Source organism: Neoarius graeffei, chromosome 4 (assembly GCF_027579695.1).
Source record: "Neoarius graeffei isolate fNeoGra1 chromosome 4, fNeoGra1.pri, whole genome shotgun sequence".
NCBI classification, from domain to species: domain Eukaryota; kingdom Metazoa; phylum Chordata; class Actinopteri; order Siluriformes; family Ariidae; genus Neoarius; species Neoarius graeffei.
This window is the reverse complement of record NC_083572.1, coordinates 8,717,836-8,735,164: the sequence shown is the minus strand read 5'-3', so window position 1 is coordinate 8,735,164 and position 17,329 is coordinate 8,717,836. Positions and strand designations below refer to the sequence as shown.

Sequence of the window (17,329 nt, the reverse complement as noted above, 5' to 3'; positions counted from 1 at the left end):
GTTTAAGGTAATCCAAACCGGCACATTAAAACCCGCCGGCCTCTTTTTAGCCGTACGCGTTACACGACGCACCAAACACTGATCGTCCTCTTAATGAGACACAAGGGAGACGAGGAGAAGATCGAAGCAGAGTAAAAGAACTCACGTTGCTGGTGGACAGAAAACAGATCACACGTCTCTCATTTTCACAGCCTTTTGAAAGAATCCGTTTTGTGCATTTTCAAGATGTAGAGTAGAGCCCTGCACTCCCGCGGGATTTGCGGGACAAATTTTGAAAGCTCATTGCGGGCGGGACCGGAAGTGCACATATGCGGGCGAGAGCGGTGATCAGCTGCAGTCCCGCTAACTAAAAACGTGTTTTAAACAGGTTACACAGTGACCTGTAGGCTTGACTCAATGCTATCCCAGAAATCCTTCCTGTAATATGCAAATTTGGCTGTCCAATCAGAGGCGGCCAAATTTGCATATTGCAGGAAGGATTTCTGGGATAGCATTGAGTCAAGCCTACTGTCACTGTGTAACCTGTCTCTCTGATTAGAGTTGTAGACTAACTCAAGCAGTCAATCACTTCACTCATGGTACAAAGCAAGCCCATTCACTTTATGTTGATCAGAGAATTACAATGGTTTCTCATATGACAAAAATGTGCGATTCGCGATTAAATATTTTAATCGCTTGATAGCACTAATTATTATTATTAGAGACACTACATGCTGAATTCAGAAACAAGGTAAATAATAACGTGAGCTGTAGATATTTATGCTCAAATCCACTCAAAGTAGGGGGCAGGGCACCATCACGCTGTGTCAAGACAAGAACTTTCCTGAGAAATAACACGAACGTCTGCATCATGCAGGATTTGCGGGCAGGAGCGGGACAGAAAATCATAATTCTTTGTGGGCGGGAGCGGGACTGAAAAAATCATAATTCTTTGCGGGCGGGAGTGGGACTGCACAATGCGGGCGCGGGCGGGAGCGGGACTGAAAAATCCGACCCGCGCAGACCTCTCATGTAGAGATGACGTCCTGAGTGTCTATTTGATCATCTTGGTGTATCATTAAGTTTGCGTTTGAACTTCAGCACAATCCTGTTAACCTGAGGGACTCCATGAAGGAGAGCCTGAAACACTCGGGAAAGAGGGAGGAGCCAAATCAACAACGATACAGCCCAATATGAAAGAGTTCCTGTTCCCACCCTGAAGACTAGTTTCCTTTAGCAGCACATCAGCAATGAAGTTTCATCCCTCTTGCATCGCAATTTGCCAATACGTACTTTTTTTTTTTTTAATCTAAGACTACGTTCAGACTGCACCCTGAAACGACCCGTATCCAATTTGTTATTGACAATCTGAACGACACAGATCTGATTTTTTTTCACATGCGACCCAGGCCGCTTGGATATGTGGTCCTAAATCCGATGCATATCCGTTATTTTCACATGCGACTGCAGTCTGACCGGACAGGTCGCATTCATGCGACCTACACGTCATCAACAAGAGACAAACGTCACTATTCTGCGTTGGCTAATCCCGCCTCTTTGGTGGAAAACAACAACATTTGTACAGTTTTCAGAATTTAAATAGACTTTTATAGAATTGATCAAGCTAATGGTGGATTTGGTAGGGACCTGGATGTTAAATCATCCTGTATTACAAGATAAGATTGTTCTGGAAATTTCCACTAATTTGACACCTTCGGTCTCATTAGTCTGCTTCCCACATTAATCAGATTATTGTGTGAGTTCCGCCGCCGCCACAAAAACCACATCGCCAGGTCTCGCCTCATCTCCATGCTTTACTTGCAAACTTGAAGAGCGCGCTTTTTTTTGTTTACGTATTACGTAGATGTACTTATTACGTGTCAATTTGCGCATGCGGGACACCTTTGGGTCATTTTCCGTTCATATTGGAGATCGCATACAAGTCTCATATAATTGGTAATGTGAACGGCCTAACAAAAAAATCGGATTTCACAACAAATCGGATATGGGCCGTTTCGGGTTGCAGTCTGAATGTAGTGTAAGTTACGATTTGCACAATAGATCAGCTCATGTCCTCCTTTTTCTCTCAAAGTTAATAAGACTAAAATGTAACATCATGGAAACGTTTACACGCTTTGTGGTTTTTGCGCCGTTATCAGAATCAAGATTATTCTTCTATCCACATTCACTAGGTATGAGCAATCGTGTGCTCTGATTGGCTGCTCTGCTACGAGGATATCAGCTCGTATACAGTGAAGAGAGAAAAACAAAGTGGCGGAGCGTGTTGCTGAACCAACCAAGAATGAAATAAAAACTACTCGAACACCCCCCCCCCAAAAAAAGCAGCAAAATATCAAACGAAAATATTTGGTCAGAAGGGTTTTTTGGTTTTTTTTCATGAACTATTATTGTATTTTTCACCGGTTTGTTTACATTCCAAGCGGAAAAGATTTTGTCGGACGTTTTGCATGAAGTTTTTATTTATCGACTTTGCAAAAAATAAAATCCATTGAAAGTGGGTAGAATAAAGCAGTTCTTCTACTCAATCTCGTCGTATGCGGATTATAGCCGACTCGGTGCTCCGTGCCTCGTCAGCTACTAACTCGTGTCCGAGTTGATTTCGTGGAATAGCGTTTTAACCAAGCTGCACTTTCTATCCGTTTTTCAGTTTAAACAGATGAAGGTTCTCGAAACACCTGGTACAAGGAATCTTATTAACCCTGGACTGATGAGCAACATCATGACGCCAGATACCCTGACAGCTATAAAATAAACACTGTCGTAGGGGATTCTCAGCTCTGACTGGAGCGGTGCGTGTTCATCGGCGCGCACTATGATGATGATTGGATGGTGGAACGGATCGGATCGGAAGTCAGTTTAGGGTGTATTCAGACCAGGATAGTTCGATAGTTCACTTGCTTTGGTCCGAACCAAATGTTTTTTTTTATTTTTTCATTTTGGTGCGGTTTGCTTTCACACTGTACATTTTAGTAAGCGGACCAAAATCTGTCAACAAAGCCACGTGCCCTGAGGTCGTTCAGCTATTGGTCAGAGACGACACGCGCACAAAGCGTTCAGTTCAAAAGTAGTCACGGAGGCTTTCCGTGCTGTTATTCTTTTTAATGTCATCAAAGCTATATGTTTTTTACAGTTTTTACTGTTTTCACAATTGTGTGATTACTATGCTGTTGTACAAGTAATTAATCAACCACGACGACAAAGGGCAAGGCGGCTACGGAGGATAGCGCTGATGAGCGCGCATCATGTTGTGACAGTTCTGGCTCTTCACGCAATAGATGAATTTCTTTTTTGCGTCGCTAGTACCGCCACTTTTTGAAAGAATGTCCCTGATTTTCATGTAGGTCTGACGGAGTTTCTTCACTTTTAGCCGACATTGTTCTGGGGAGCGCGTGAACCCCTTCTTCATTTTCTCACTGAATACAGCAAACACGTCGGCATTTTTGTGTGTTCTCTCCAAAAGCTCAGATATGTGGACATCTGCCCATATATCCACAAGGGTACGCGTTTCTTCCTCGGCCCACGATTGCCCCCTAGTCATTTTTTGTACTCTGTAGTCTAGCCTACCACTGGTCTGAATGACTGAACGACTGTTGTAAGGTTCCCTTGACAACCGAAACAGTGTTTGCACTTTGCGGTGGAGTGTCAAGACTCTGTTTCCCATAATGCTCGACAAACGACGGAAGCTCCCGAGGTACAAAAAAGCAAAACTGTCGGATTAGGTCCGGTCTGCTTTCACACCTCCAAAAGATCCGCACCAGGGTTCCTTTGGTCCGGACCGAGTCCGACCTTGCAGCTCGGTCTCGGTCCGCTTGTTTGGTCCGGACCAGAGTTCGGTGGTTTGTATCCGGACCAAACTACGTAGGTGTGAATACGCCCTAAGACGCATCGTACCTGGAAGAAGATGCGCCGTCGTCGGTGTATCTCTGAGGCGGCCTGAATTGGGTCTGATCGTGTTGCACCTGAGGCTTGTACCACAACCGCCATGACACTGTGGTCCCTTTCTGTGCATGGAAGTCAGTAATTTTATACCGATTATACACACAAAATGCATCTTAGTTAGTTAAAGACTTGAAACACAAATCAAGCAGGAAACTTTCCTTCAGCGGTGCCTCCTTTATTGTCTAACGTTTTTTTTTTTTCTTTTTCCCCAACCACTTTCCTTTTTCTGACTGCAGATCTTGCACTTTTTTCCATCTCTGACGCATTTGGCAGTTTTCTCACAAAAACTGCGGCAACTCGGCTGAGGTGTTCACACACGTTTTAAATGCCTCCGTGAGCTCACTGGAACAGCAGGTACCTCAAGTCTGTAAGTCTGAGATAAGAGGGATGTACAAAAATAGGAAGAAAAAAAAAACTTGTAAATGCATGATGTTTACACAGGACGTGAAGGTGTAAAGCGTCACCCGAAGGCAGAGACGGCCCACTGTTTGACGTCGGTGGGGCATTGTGGGTATCTCTGCAAAGCCTCCATGACTTGCGTGTGATCCAGCATGAGACGCACGAGCTGGTACTCCCTCTGCGCTTTACACGCTCCGCCGTCCACCGGCCGGATCAGCTCCAGCTGCAGCAAGTGCTCGAAGGCCTACAGTACGTACCACAGACACACACACACAGACTGTATTAATCTGCAACAATTATTATAATTATCACATCAGCTAAATCAGGGTTCTCGTCCTCGCCACGTAAAGAGCTGCCGAACTGCACAGCTGTGTGTTTTCTCTGCTCAGACGCACCTGATTCAACCTGATAATTAACTGATGATGATGATTCACGTGCGCTCGAGTGTGGAGGCGTTTCAGCGCGCTTTAATTCACGGGCGTGTCCTTGCTTCGACGTTAAACGGAGCAGCGTTTCAAACTGACCCTGATGACGAGTGCAGGATGATTAACGCGCCTGTAATGTTAATCTTTTTTATAATTAACCTCATCATCTAAAACGTACGTTTAGTTTAAACTTCTTTTCTCGACATGCTCAACTTCATTCAGTGTCTGACGTAATCCTCGTCTCATCTGCACCTCGAAAGAGTGATGCAGCGGCGCTTTAGTGCTTTACTTTGTCCGGCTCTCAAACCTCCTCGTCTGTAACTTGTGCTCAAAAAGATCAGTTTGGATGTTCATCCCACAGATCGTAATTTACAAACTGGACACAAGTGCAAATCTTGGAGGAATTAAAAAAATATATATATACTGTTAACACTAGAATCACGAGATATCAGGATAAACGTTCTATTTAATCCGTTTTAGGTTGGACTTTAGGTCGAATTCAGAACAACAAGGAAGGTCGGTCTATCGGTATCGCCGGAGCGAGCACGCTCATCACTTTATCCTTTCCTTTATTTACTTCTTCGCACCATCCGTCTCAGGAACCAACGACTGACTTATCAAATGAGTTTAGTGTTACTCATTACCAGTGTTGGGCACGTTACTTTCAAAAAGTAATTAGTTATAGTTACTAGTTACTTTTCCCAAAAAGTAACTGAGTTAGTAACGGAGTTACTTTGTCATAAAAGTAACTAATTACCAGGGAAAGTAATTATTCCGTTACATTTTGTTCCCCCCCCCCCAAAAAAAATCAAATTCAATTAGTGTAATCATAATAAAAGTGAATGTTAAATGTGTTTAATGACTGAAATGGACACTTAACAGAACCAATTAGTAACGTGATCTACACTATATTAATATTTTTGTGGGACAATGTGAGAAGACATCTATCAAATGTAATATATTTTTGCAGTTATTAAAATTGTTACTAATTACTGGCCACTGACGAGGACAAACGCTTTGTTCCTCGACATAATGTGCATTGCACGTAAACACACTTGCCTTTTATTTCAAGTAATGAAAAGTCCTGGCTGTATTTCCAGTGTGAAAGCGCAGTGTTGGGCTGACCGCTCGCCATCGCTGGGTCTTCCGATTGAAAGCGTGCGCAGTAGTGCAGTAGGCGTGGCCTACCTACATATGTTGTCCAAATCTACTCTGATTGGCTTACTGTGCCGTTGTCTCGTGTCTCCCCGCCCCACACTAAAGCAGAGTAAAGAAAGGCCGAACGAGCAGCGTGCCAGATGAGAACAGCTTTAATAAAGTAACGCATAGTATTTTATTGTAAGTAACGGGAATGGCGTTATAACAATGTAAAAAGTAATTAGTTAGATTACTCGTTACTAAAAAAAAGTAACGCTGTTAGTAACGCCGTTATTTCTAACGCTTTTATTCCCATCACTGCTCATTACTAACACTACGTTCACACTGCAGGCTGAAGTGACTCAAATCCGATTTTTTTTCGCCCATATGTGACCTGTATCCGATCTTTTATTGACAATATGAACGACACAGATCTGATTTTTTTTCAAATCCGACCCAGGCCGTTTGGATATGTGGTCCTAATTCCGATTCCTTTCCGATCTTTTCTTTCATATGCGACTTCAGTCTGAACCGCCAGGTCGCATTCATCCGACTTACACGACATCAACAAGCCACAAACGTCACTATTCTGCGCTGAAGTAGGCGGCGGGTCTCTCAAAAAAAAAAAGTTACAACAACATGGCTTTGATGTTCCTTTGAACGGAGGTTGCAGTCACTACCCCGCAGAACGCCTGAGCCAAAACCCTTGCCCTCTTCCTTCTCAACCTCCTCCTTAACATCAGGCTATTGTGCATGTTCTGGCTCCGTCGCAACAACAACTGCATCATCGCCAGGTACTCCATGCTGGCGACTGTCATACACAGGAAACTTTAGGTTACTTCCGTAAACACTGGCCATGCTCACTGCGTGTGACGTCGTCGTATCCTGCAATGCGCATGCGGAACACTTTTAGGTCGCTTTTCGTTCATACTGAGGATCACATACAAGTCGCATATTTGTTCATGTGAACGACCTCACAAAAAAATCGGAATTGAGCATTAAGCCTTGCAGTGTGAATGTAGTGTAAGCGATTGAGCTGCAAGATATCTGCACATAATATCATACAAAATGAATTAATCTGAGTCTACGCCTACATAAGATCCTCGTATGGCGGGTTATCCTTCATTAAGATGTACAGTATTTGTGCTCAGTATTGTATCATTCATTTCAATACATTTTTAGAAAACGTTGAAGCTTTTATCCTGTCTGGTTACATCACAAAAAAAAAAAACTAGATAAAACTCGACGTCGATGGGGATGCCTCCGCCTGGCAGACTAAATGCCTGATTAAGTTGTGATTTGGGGATGGACATTTGACCTCACAGTAATCTTGACCTGGTGAAATTACTTGTATTAGCCTTGGAGATATTGTGTGCACAAGGTTTTCGGACAGACATTTGACCTCACAGTGACCTTGACCTTAAGGCCAATTTATGCTGACAACCCAGTCTTCGCAGATGGTGTCGCAGATAGCGTCTGCGTAGCCCCCCCACCTTCGCAGACGCTCTGCGCGCACCTCCCAAAAATTGTGACCACCGCAGAAGCCTCGCAGACAGCGTCGCAGACAAGAGGGCTCTGATTGGTCCACTCTACATCCGCTGTACACGCACTTCCGCTTCCCTACTTTCCCGGTTTGTTTTGTTTTCACGACCGGCATTTTTAAAAACACGAGCGAAGATGGAGCAGCATGAAGAGCGGTTGATTGAGGAAGTACGTACATCTACACGACTCCAGTTCTAGTCATTATAAGTAACCGGAGGATAAACACTCTACTAACCACACCCACCAACTACTCCTAGCGGCTTCGCCGCCCCCTTGCGTTGTGGCGGTGAATAACATCGCACACGCCTATAACTCCCCGCTCAACAATAAATTACAACTGTCTGCGAAAAGCTATCTGCGAAAGCCTTGTCGCAAGAGCATGCAGAGGCCTTTAGACCTTTCGATCTCAAAATCTAATCAGTTCATGTTTGGTGAAATTCCTTTCATTAGCCTTTGGCTACGTTCAGACTGCACCCTGAAACGACCCATATCCGATTTTTTTTGCCCATATGCGACCTGTATCCGATTTGTTATTGACAATCTGAACGACACAGATCCGATTTTTTTTTTCACATGCAACCCAGGCCGCTTGGATATGTGGTCCTAATTCCGATGCATATCTGTTATTTTCACATGCGACTGCAGTCTGACCGGACAGGTCGCATTCATGCGACCTACACGTCATCAACAACAGACAAACGTCACTATTCTGCGTTGGCTAATCCCGCCTCTTTGGTGGAAAACAACAACATTTGTACAGTTTTCAGAATTTAAATAGACTTTTATAGAATTGATCAAGCTAATGGTGGATTTGGTAGGGACCTGGATGTTGATCTGTTAGCCTGATTAAATAAAACAGTTTCTATAACTGATTTATAACTTAAACCATCCTGTATTACAAGATTGTTCTGGAAATTTCCAGTAATTTGACACCTTCGGTCTCATTAGTCTGCTGCCCACATCAATCAGATTATTGTGTGAGTTCCGCTGCCGCCACAAAAACCACATCGCCAGGTCTCGCCTCATCTCCATAGCAAACTGCACTGGTGTTTCTGCACCTTGAGCCAGCGCTGAGAGAAGTTGCAGAATTCAGCTGGCTATAAACAATCTAAATAAATATTTATAAAAATGTAGAAAAAGTTTATTAATATGACGAAATAAATATGTGCAAATTATTAAGCCTGAATTAAGAGTTTGGTAATACAGCGGCCGTATCCCAAATGACTGCCTACTGAAGCTCGAGTGCACTATATAGAGTTTAAAAATCCATTACTTCCTAGTAACATGTAGTGCACTTATATAGAAATTAGAGAGACACTTAGGAGTCAACCCTCGTTACCAGGCTACACGTTTTCATTTCAGTTCAGAAACAAAAACGCACACAAGACCTCACTAGCCAGATAATTAAACAAAAAAAAAAAAAGAAATTAAACATGAGTGCGCTTTTTTTTTTTTGGTTTACGTATTACGTAGATGTGCTTATTACATGTCAATTTGCGCATGCGGGACACTTTTGGGTCGTTTTCCGTTCATATTGGAGATCGCATACAAGTCTCATATAATTGGTAATGTGAACTGCCTAACAAAAAAATCGGATTTCACAACAAATCGGATATGGGTCGTTTCAGGTTGCAGTCTGAACGTAGCCTTTGAGATATCGCGTTCACAAGGTTTCGGGACGGACAGACGGATAACCCGAAAACATAATGCCTCCTGCACCTTACGGTGGTGGAGGCATTAAAAAAAAAAAAAAACAAGATCCTCGCCTTGATTCCTCTGAGCGCATTTTAAACATCAGGACGACGACTTGCATGTCACCGTCAAGGAAAGCTGTTTTGATTGGATATATAGTGAAAGACGAGCAACAGTCAGTCAATAATTGTACTGTGTATGGACACCACCTCCAAACCTTTCTATTTTTATATATAAATACACACAAGTTTCATTTCTAGAAAGTTACTTTTTTTTTTTCTTTCATTTGAACTCATGCCTCATATAACCTTAAAGTGCATATCACGGGTAAATTCAGGAGCGAGATCAATGTAATTCTATTTTATATTAAACTTTGGTCAAATATCTGTCACATTTTGTGCAATTTTTTTTTACTTTGCGCAATACCAGAGAAATTCAGTTGAAATCGAGCCATTTGAGGCGAATTGGTCCGCCTCTGAAAAAACTTGGCGTTTGGATTTCCCGGCAAACGTTGATTTTCATGACGTCGCGTGCGGGACGCCTCCTTCTGAATCCTACGTCAGCACTGGTTTGTTTATGAGAAAACGACCTGCTGGTTTTCTGCAAATTTCTTCAACGTTATCGCGTAATTATTAAAATGGTTAACAGATGTATCGTAGGAGGGTGTAGCAACACCAATCATGATGGGATTAGTACTCATAGTTTTCCAAAAGACCGGACAAAATGAGAGAAATGGGAGCGCTTGGTCTACACAGGCTGTGCACTGAAACCGTGCAAAGCTCTCGCAGCCTGCTGGAGCTTCTGCAGATAACGTCACGAATCTGGCTCCAGACTCCCTTGGGATTTTTCCAGACGCGTTTTTTTTTTTTTCTGCTGTAGACAGATGGCCTTGTGCAAAATTACCCTTCTGGATGAGTGTGTAAAGGGACATACTTTCATATAAAAAAAAAAAAAAAACGAAATTGGTCCAGAATATGCACTTTAATTGTCTTGTTTAGGGTTGTCCACTAGATGGGAGCAGAACTTTTTTTGGGGGGGGTGTTTTATGGAGAACTCCGTAAAGATTTTTCAGACACACTGCTGTCCTGACGCTGAAAAGAAAACGGCAGGATCAGTTCATCTCCGTGGAGCCTTAAACGTCATAAAACTGGAGGGTTTTTTTTTTTTTGTACATCCGAGACAGAAAATGTATAAAGATGTATATAACAACCATAATTTAACCTTCTACCACAGCTCAAACTGTCACATCTGATTAGTCAGATGATGTTTATGACTGCTGGTCTGAGTATAGTGTTGGTTGAAACGGTTAGCGGGAAAGCCGAACCCGAGGTTTCCACCAATTTTATGAGGACACAAGTGAACCATTTGTTTATAGCTGCTATAATGTAAGTGATATGAAGTAACTTGTTTTCCAGACATTCCACAACATTTAACGTGAGTGAAAACTTTGACAAGTGTTTTACTGGGAAATGCAGTGGTGCTTGAAAGTTTGTGAACCCTTTAGAATTTTCTAAATGTCTGCATAAATATGACCTAAAACATCATCAGATTTTCACACAAGTCCTAAAAGTAGATAATGAGACAAAAAATATTATACTTGGTCATTTATTTATTGGGGAAAATGATCCAATATTACATATCCGTGAGTGGGAAAAGTATGTGAACCTTTGCTTCCAGTATCTGGTGTGACCCCCTTGTGCAGCGATAACTGCAATTAAACGTTTCCGATAACTGTTGATCAGTCCTGCACACCGGCTTGGAGGAATTTTAGCCCGTTCCTCCGTACAGAACAGCTTCAACTCTGGGATGTTGGTGGGTTTCCTCACATGAACTGCTCGCTTCAGGTCCTTCCACAACATTTCGACTGGATTAAGGTCAGGACTTTGACTTGGCCATTCCAAAACATTAACTTTATTCTTCTTTAACCATTCTTTGGTAGAACGACTTGTGTGCTTAGGGTCGTTGTCTTGCTGCATGACCCACCTTCTCTTGAGATTCAGTTCATGGACAGATGTCCTGACATTTTCCTTTAGAATTCGCTGGTATAATTCAGAATTCATTGTTCCATCAATGATGGCAAACCATCCTGGTCCAGATGCAGCAAAACAGGCCCAAACCATGATACTACCACCACCATGTTTCACAGATGGGATAAGGTTCTTATGCTGGAATGCAGTGTTTTCCTTTCTGCAAACATAACACTTCTCATTTAAACCAAAAAATTCTATTTTGGTCTCATCCGTCCACAAAACATTTTTTCAGTAGCCTTCTGGCTTGTCCACGTGATCTTTAGCAAACTGCAGACGAGCAGCAATGTTCTTTTTGGAGAGCAGTGGCTTTCTCCTTGCAACCCTGCCATGCACACCATTGTTGTTCAGTGTTCTCCTGATGGTGGACTCATGAACATTAACATTAGCCAATGTGAGAGAGGCCTTCAGTTGCTTGGAAGTTGCCCTGGGGTCCTTTATGACCTCACCGACTATTACACGCCTTGCTTTTGGAGTGATCTTTGGTGATCGACCACTCCTGGGGAGGGTAACAATGGTCTTGAATTTCCTCCATTTGTACGCAATCTGTCTGACTGTGGATTGGTGGAGTCCAAACTCTTTAGAGATGGTTTTGTCATCTTTTCCAGCCTGATGAGCATCAACAACGCTTTTTCTGAGGTCCTCAGAAATCTCCTTTGTTCGTCCCATGATACACTTCCACAAACAAGTGTTGTGAAGATCAGACTTTGATAGATCCCTGTTCTTTAAATAAAACAGGGTGCCCACTCACACCTGATTGTCATCCCATTGATCGAAAACACCTGACTCTAATTTCACCTTGAAATCACTGGTTCATCCTAGAGGTTCACATACTTTTGCCACTCACAGATATGTAATATTGGATCATTTTCCTCAATGAATAAATGACCAAGCATAATATTTTTGTCTCATTTGTTTAACTGGGTTCTCTTTATCTACTTTTAGGACTTGTGTGAAAATCTGATGATGTTTTAGGTCATATTTATGCAGAAATAGAGAAAATTATAAAGGGTTCACAAACTTTGAAGCACCACTGTACACCACTTATAGTTCTAACCCGTGCTCCGTCCAGGATATGGAGAACCAAAACCATGACGGAAATCGATGAATTGTTTTGATAAATTTAGGGACTGTTTGTCAATGTGTCAATATAATAAAAAGAAAACCACACATTGGCTTGAAGATATGAAGTTGATCATCTCATGTTGAAAAACTGGCATTTTTCATACAAAATACATCACGGCTCTGAGTGACAGATTTAAATAATATTGCCTGGCGTTGAGTGGTATATCCGATATATATTCCATTCAGCTCGCGTGATACTGAACGAGTCGAAGACGAGTCGCTGAATGGAATAGATCTGATAGACCATGAAAAAAAGCCAGCTAATATTTTTATTATTATTATTATTAGACAGACATTCCTTTCGTGTGCTCAACGCGTCTGTCTTTCAAAATTTTCCGTATTTAATGAAGCAAACCTGGCGGCCATGTTTGTTTACAAATTGTCACACTCGCTCACGAGTGCGGCAGTTTTACATCTCCAGTGTGCGACGTCATGTCTCGACAACCACGCAATAGCGTAAACCGTATTCGACGCTCGTTCTCCATTGGGTAGAGCAGAGTGACGTAATACACGTAGGATAAGCGATATGCTAACTATCGCGTCCGATGAAACCCGTGAGAAGGGAATAGAACACGTTTTTATTCCATCGAAAAAGTCTCCTGTATGGACGACGATTCCTGATACGTCACTGGACGCGCGTTGTCGAAATGGAGAACCGATTCAAAATTTCAATTCTTTTCATTAACGTGCGTATTTTTGTGAATGTGTCCATAGAATATAAAGACCGTTACACAGTGCTGCAAAAATATGAAGTTTATCCTCGTGTTGAAAAGATTTTCACTCGTTCGCTTTGTTCACTCGTGATATACACATTCACCACTCGGAGATAAACTTCAGAAATGAAAAATGATGTGTGGAAAATCGCTGCGGTGTAAGAGGAATAAAACACGTGGCATTTTCAAGAAATAATTCAACATCGCTGGTCGCTGTGATTCCACTTTGTGTCAGGTTCAATCACACCGACCTGCTGTTGATTTTGATGAATCTCCTCCAACACCACATGCTGATGTGTTTTATTCCGCTTTTACAACAGCCATCTTCCATCAGTCCTTTTCAGGAAAGACTGCGGCTGCAGAGATGTTTAGTGACGTATGATGAGTGAGTTCGGACTTTGGAGTCTCACCTTAAACACCACGGGCTTCTCAAAGTTATGGATGGAGTGAGACTTCCTCTGAAGAAACTTCTTAAATTCTGAAGAGAGATGAGAAAATTATTCCATGCAGTTTTCAAACGATCAGAATGCAAATGTGGTCGAGTCGCAATTTGGATGCTTCTTATGGATTTGTGTGTGTAAAATCGCTCCTCCTCCTTCGTTTTCCTTTCCTCGCTTCAACCGCGGACGAGACGAGGAATGAAAACGAGGACTGTGTGCCGAATGAGACGGCGAGTCTCAGTGAAGCGTCGCGTTAAAAGGGGTGTTCACATGGCACATATTTGCATCGATGCTGCACTGATGTATTTTGTTGCGATATATCTTACACCGGTGTAAATTTTGTGGAGCGTTCACACGTCACAAACGTGCTTACTAGAGAGAAGCGTGTTAGCGCCAGTGCAGCCCCACTTGCGTTCACACGGCAGTTTTTGCGACCGTGCTATACGATAGTAATAATGCGGAAATTGTGTGAAAATGTACTTCCTTTTCCCGGTTGTCATGGCATCACCAAGCGCCGGGAAAATAACGTGGATGAAGACACCAGTGTTGCCAGATACTGCTGACGTTTTCCAGCCCAAAATATGTTCAAATCCGCCAAAATGCACTTAAAACCGCCCAATCTGGCAACACTGGAAGACACACAGTTCTGTTGTTGTTGATATTCGCCATTTTGGAAGCGCAAAATACCAGGATGCAAATTATGCGATGCCCGTCTGTAATCAACTCTCCTCACGCGTAGCGAGTCTACCCCTGTAGCGTTCAGACATCCCATTTTATATCGGTGCTGCCCCGCAAACTAGCATTTACTCCGGAGTAAATTTCTTAAACCACCTCCCGAGCAGGGTTAGATTTGCACCGGTATAACTTTGTACTGTGTGAACGCTCTACCGGGGCAGCCCCGGTGCTACACCGGAGTAAAAGTTGCCGTGTGAACACCACTAAAGTGACTCCACTTCTGGATCAAGATCACACACCGGGTGTTCGAAACCCGTCTCTGTCACGTAGTGTGATGAAACGCTGAATATGTTGTTTCCTGAAATGTTGAGCGATTACCGTTGTGAACCATTTGGAAGTTAAAGGGCTCTCCCTCGTAGATGTCGTTCAAATGCTTCATGGCGATAATCAAACACAACTCCAGGATGGACAGACCTGAGCAAAGAAAAGGCACAAAGTTTTTGATTTTTTATTTGTTTAATAACCTCGGATCATATTTCACGCTTTATTTGATGATCTGAAGTGCGATTCAGCTGCTTGTCCCACCAGGAGGTTTGTGTATTTAATTTTAATATTTGTTAAGACAAGTTTGCATGCTTGATGCTCTCACCGTGCAGGATGTTGCCTTTTGAGTCAGCTGAGCTCATTCGACTGGCCTCCAGTAGGTCTACAGCTCTCAGAGTCGGATTTGAGACAGAAACGCGGCTCACTGCCAGCAACTGAGAACACACACACACAGAGTCGGGATCTACCGCTTTAGGAAACGAACAGACACAACACATCGGTGCGGAGATTTTTCTGGCGTTGTTTTTGGACGGCTGTTCTCACCAGCAGGGAGTGGAGTGAGCGGAAATCTTTACAGGAGTTATAATGTTTCTGTAAAATCTCCTCCACTGACTTGTCCTCACACAGTTTCTGAGAGAGAGAGAAAGAAAAAGCATTCATTCAATGTTGGACGAACATCCACAATCCACCACCACTGATCCACGTGCGATATAAAAAGCAGGGATGAGAATGAAAAATATTTAGAAAGTCTGAAAAAAAAAACAGGGCGGGGGCCCATGGCCCAGGGGTTCCAGGGGCTAATGATTTTTGGCTTTTTATTTATTTATTTATTTATTTATTTTCTTTATTATTAGACAGGGAGATTCTTTTGTGCAATCTGAGCTGAAGTGGGTTTTGTGCTTTGGTTTTTTGGGGCGCGCGCGTGCTCTCTCTGCCATGCCGATCCTGTAGGCTGCGCTGACTCAGCTGAAAACTCCGGTCCTCGAGAAAAGGGATAAAAGCCCGCCCACACTGAAAGCTGATTGGCTTATTTTGCTGAGTAACCCAATCAGGATGCTCTTTGTCTGGCATGCGCTACATGAACAAGCACACAGTCTCCCTCGCGTGCGCATATTCTAAGATGCGTGATGCAGACCTTAATGTTGTGCGCGCGCGCACGCTCAAAAACGATCATTTTGGTCTGAAAAAGTCGGAAATCCGCCGATCGGCAGAAAATTCTCATCCCTGAAAAAGTCCACTTAACACGTTTAAAGCTGTTTCAATGAGATACAACGTGAGGAGAGTCGATACTGCACACTTCAATTTTTTATTTCAAGGAAAAATTTGCTCCTTTCGGAGAACTGAAACACCAAAAACAACTTCGTTCATAGTTAAAAGTAGACGGCCTTTCGATTTGATAAAATCTGTGAAATTTAGTCATTGTGATAGACGTTTATTTCTGTTATATCTTAAAAAAAAGGGTGGAGGAAAAAAAAATTCATTCTGTGGCTGGGAAGTTATTTCATTTGAGGGGATTAAAGCAAATAACGTGCATGAAATCGCTTGCTTCACGCAGACAGAGGAAGTCCGTGCGTGTGTGTGTATGCAGATGCGCAGGTTTCCCTTTGACCCTGCACTGACAGTTCCATCATTCTGTCGCTAAACGAACAGCTGATCACACCGAGGTGCTTGCTGAGCGCCGATATTTATTAGTTCGGTCCTGCATTTCCTTTCCTTCGTATAGAACATTACGTCTTTTCTTCTCGCTTTCTTTCCGTTACTGTAGTCGGTCTTTCACGTTTCATTCGCACACTCACATCCTTCATTTTTTTGCTCCTGTTTCACATTTGTATCCCACAATGCCTTGCGCGAACGGGGAAAGCCCACCGTATGATGTAGTATCTTGTATTGGGTCATGGTGAAGCAGGAAAAAATAGAGAATTTAGGGCCACGTGGAAATAAATTAATTGTTCTATTTAAAAAAAAAAAATTGGAAGTCTGTGATTCGAATTCAGTATCTCTGGGTCCACTAAACAAAAATAATAACTGGGTGTTGGGGAAAATTATTTTTATGACCACTCATAAAAAGATGCACATTTGCAGTCAAACTTCACTGACATACAAGATCAGGACACCAGTTTCAAGTTGTGGGTGGTTTTTTTTTTTTAATTCTAACAATTTTACTCCTCATTCATCGTTAAACTGCCTTGCTTTGTTTCTCATATCGATCACATTAAATCACTCATTCAACACTTCGTTTTTCCTCCCTGCTCACATAAGTGGGTGGGTGTGTCTTAAAAGCCTGCACCCTATCAGGATAATCATTGTGCTCAGCTAATATCATCCGATTACAGCTATATCCCACGGTGATGATTAGAATTAGATAATTATAAAACTCCCCACTCATCACTGTAAGCGGTGAGGAAGATGGGAAATGATAAAGCGTGCGAAAAAGTGAGAAGCACTAAGTAAATGAAAAACGCAGGAGGTGAGAGTGATATGGAAAATCGATTAAATAGGACAAGATATCGATAACCGTGCGACAATATAGTAAACAGGATTTTTTTTTTTTTATCAACTGGATAAATGAAGTAGTCGGTCGTGTTGGACAGTAACACGAGACGCTGGTGAGGGAAAGACTTGTTAGTGAGAGAGAAACTTTTTTTTTTTTGTAGACGGTCCACAACATTAAATGGAACAAAAAGTAATATTTGGCAAACTGCTATGGTATAAAAGGAATAAAACATGCAAAGGTGGTGAGAGTAACTACATTTCAAAGCCGTGTTACTCCACCCCATCGCTGGATGTTTTCCGACAGCAGCACGCTTCCAAGGATTTTATTCCTAAACTTTTAGAAGGCAGCCATGGCCTGAAGGTTAGAGAAGCAGCCTTGAGCCCAAAAGGTCGCTGGT

At 42.6% G+C, this 17,329-nt stretch overlaps 1 protein-coding gene across 2 annotated transcripts in view; it reads right to left on the bottom strand.

Moving 5' to 3' along the window:
- Window positions 1-4,093: 4,093 nt before the first annotated feature.
- The window catches only part of orc4 (origin recognition complex, subunit 4), a 28,269-nt gene continuing 15,033 nt past the window's right edge, over window positions 4,094-17,329 (bottom strand). For both annotated transcript variants that reach the window (XM_060918802.1, XM_060918801.1), the window contains exons 10-14: window positions 14,982-15,068; window positions 14,764-14,872; window positions 14,493-14,588; window positions 13,410-13,477; window positions 4,094-4,582 (exon numbers count right to left, since the gene is read on the bottom strand). In XM_060918802.1, the coding sequence (XP_060774785.1) occupies window positions 4,400-4,582; window positions 13,410-13,477; window positions 14,493-14,588; window positions 14,764-14,872; window positions 14,982-15,068 (543 nt within the window). In that variant the 3' untranslated portion in view covers window positions 4,094-4,399. The remainder of the gene's footprint in view (window positions 4,583-13,409; window positions 13,478-14,492; window positions 14,589-14,763; window positions 14,873-14,981; window positions 15,069-17,329) is intronic.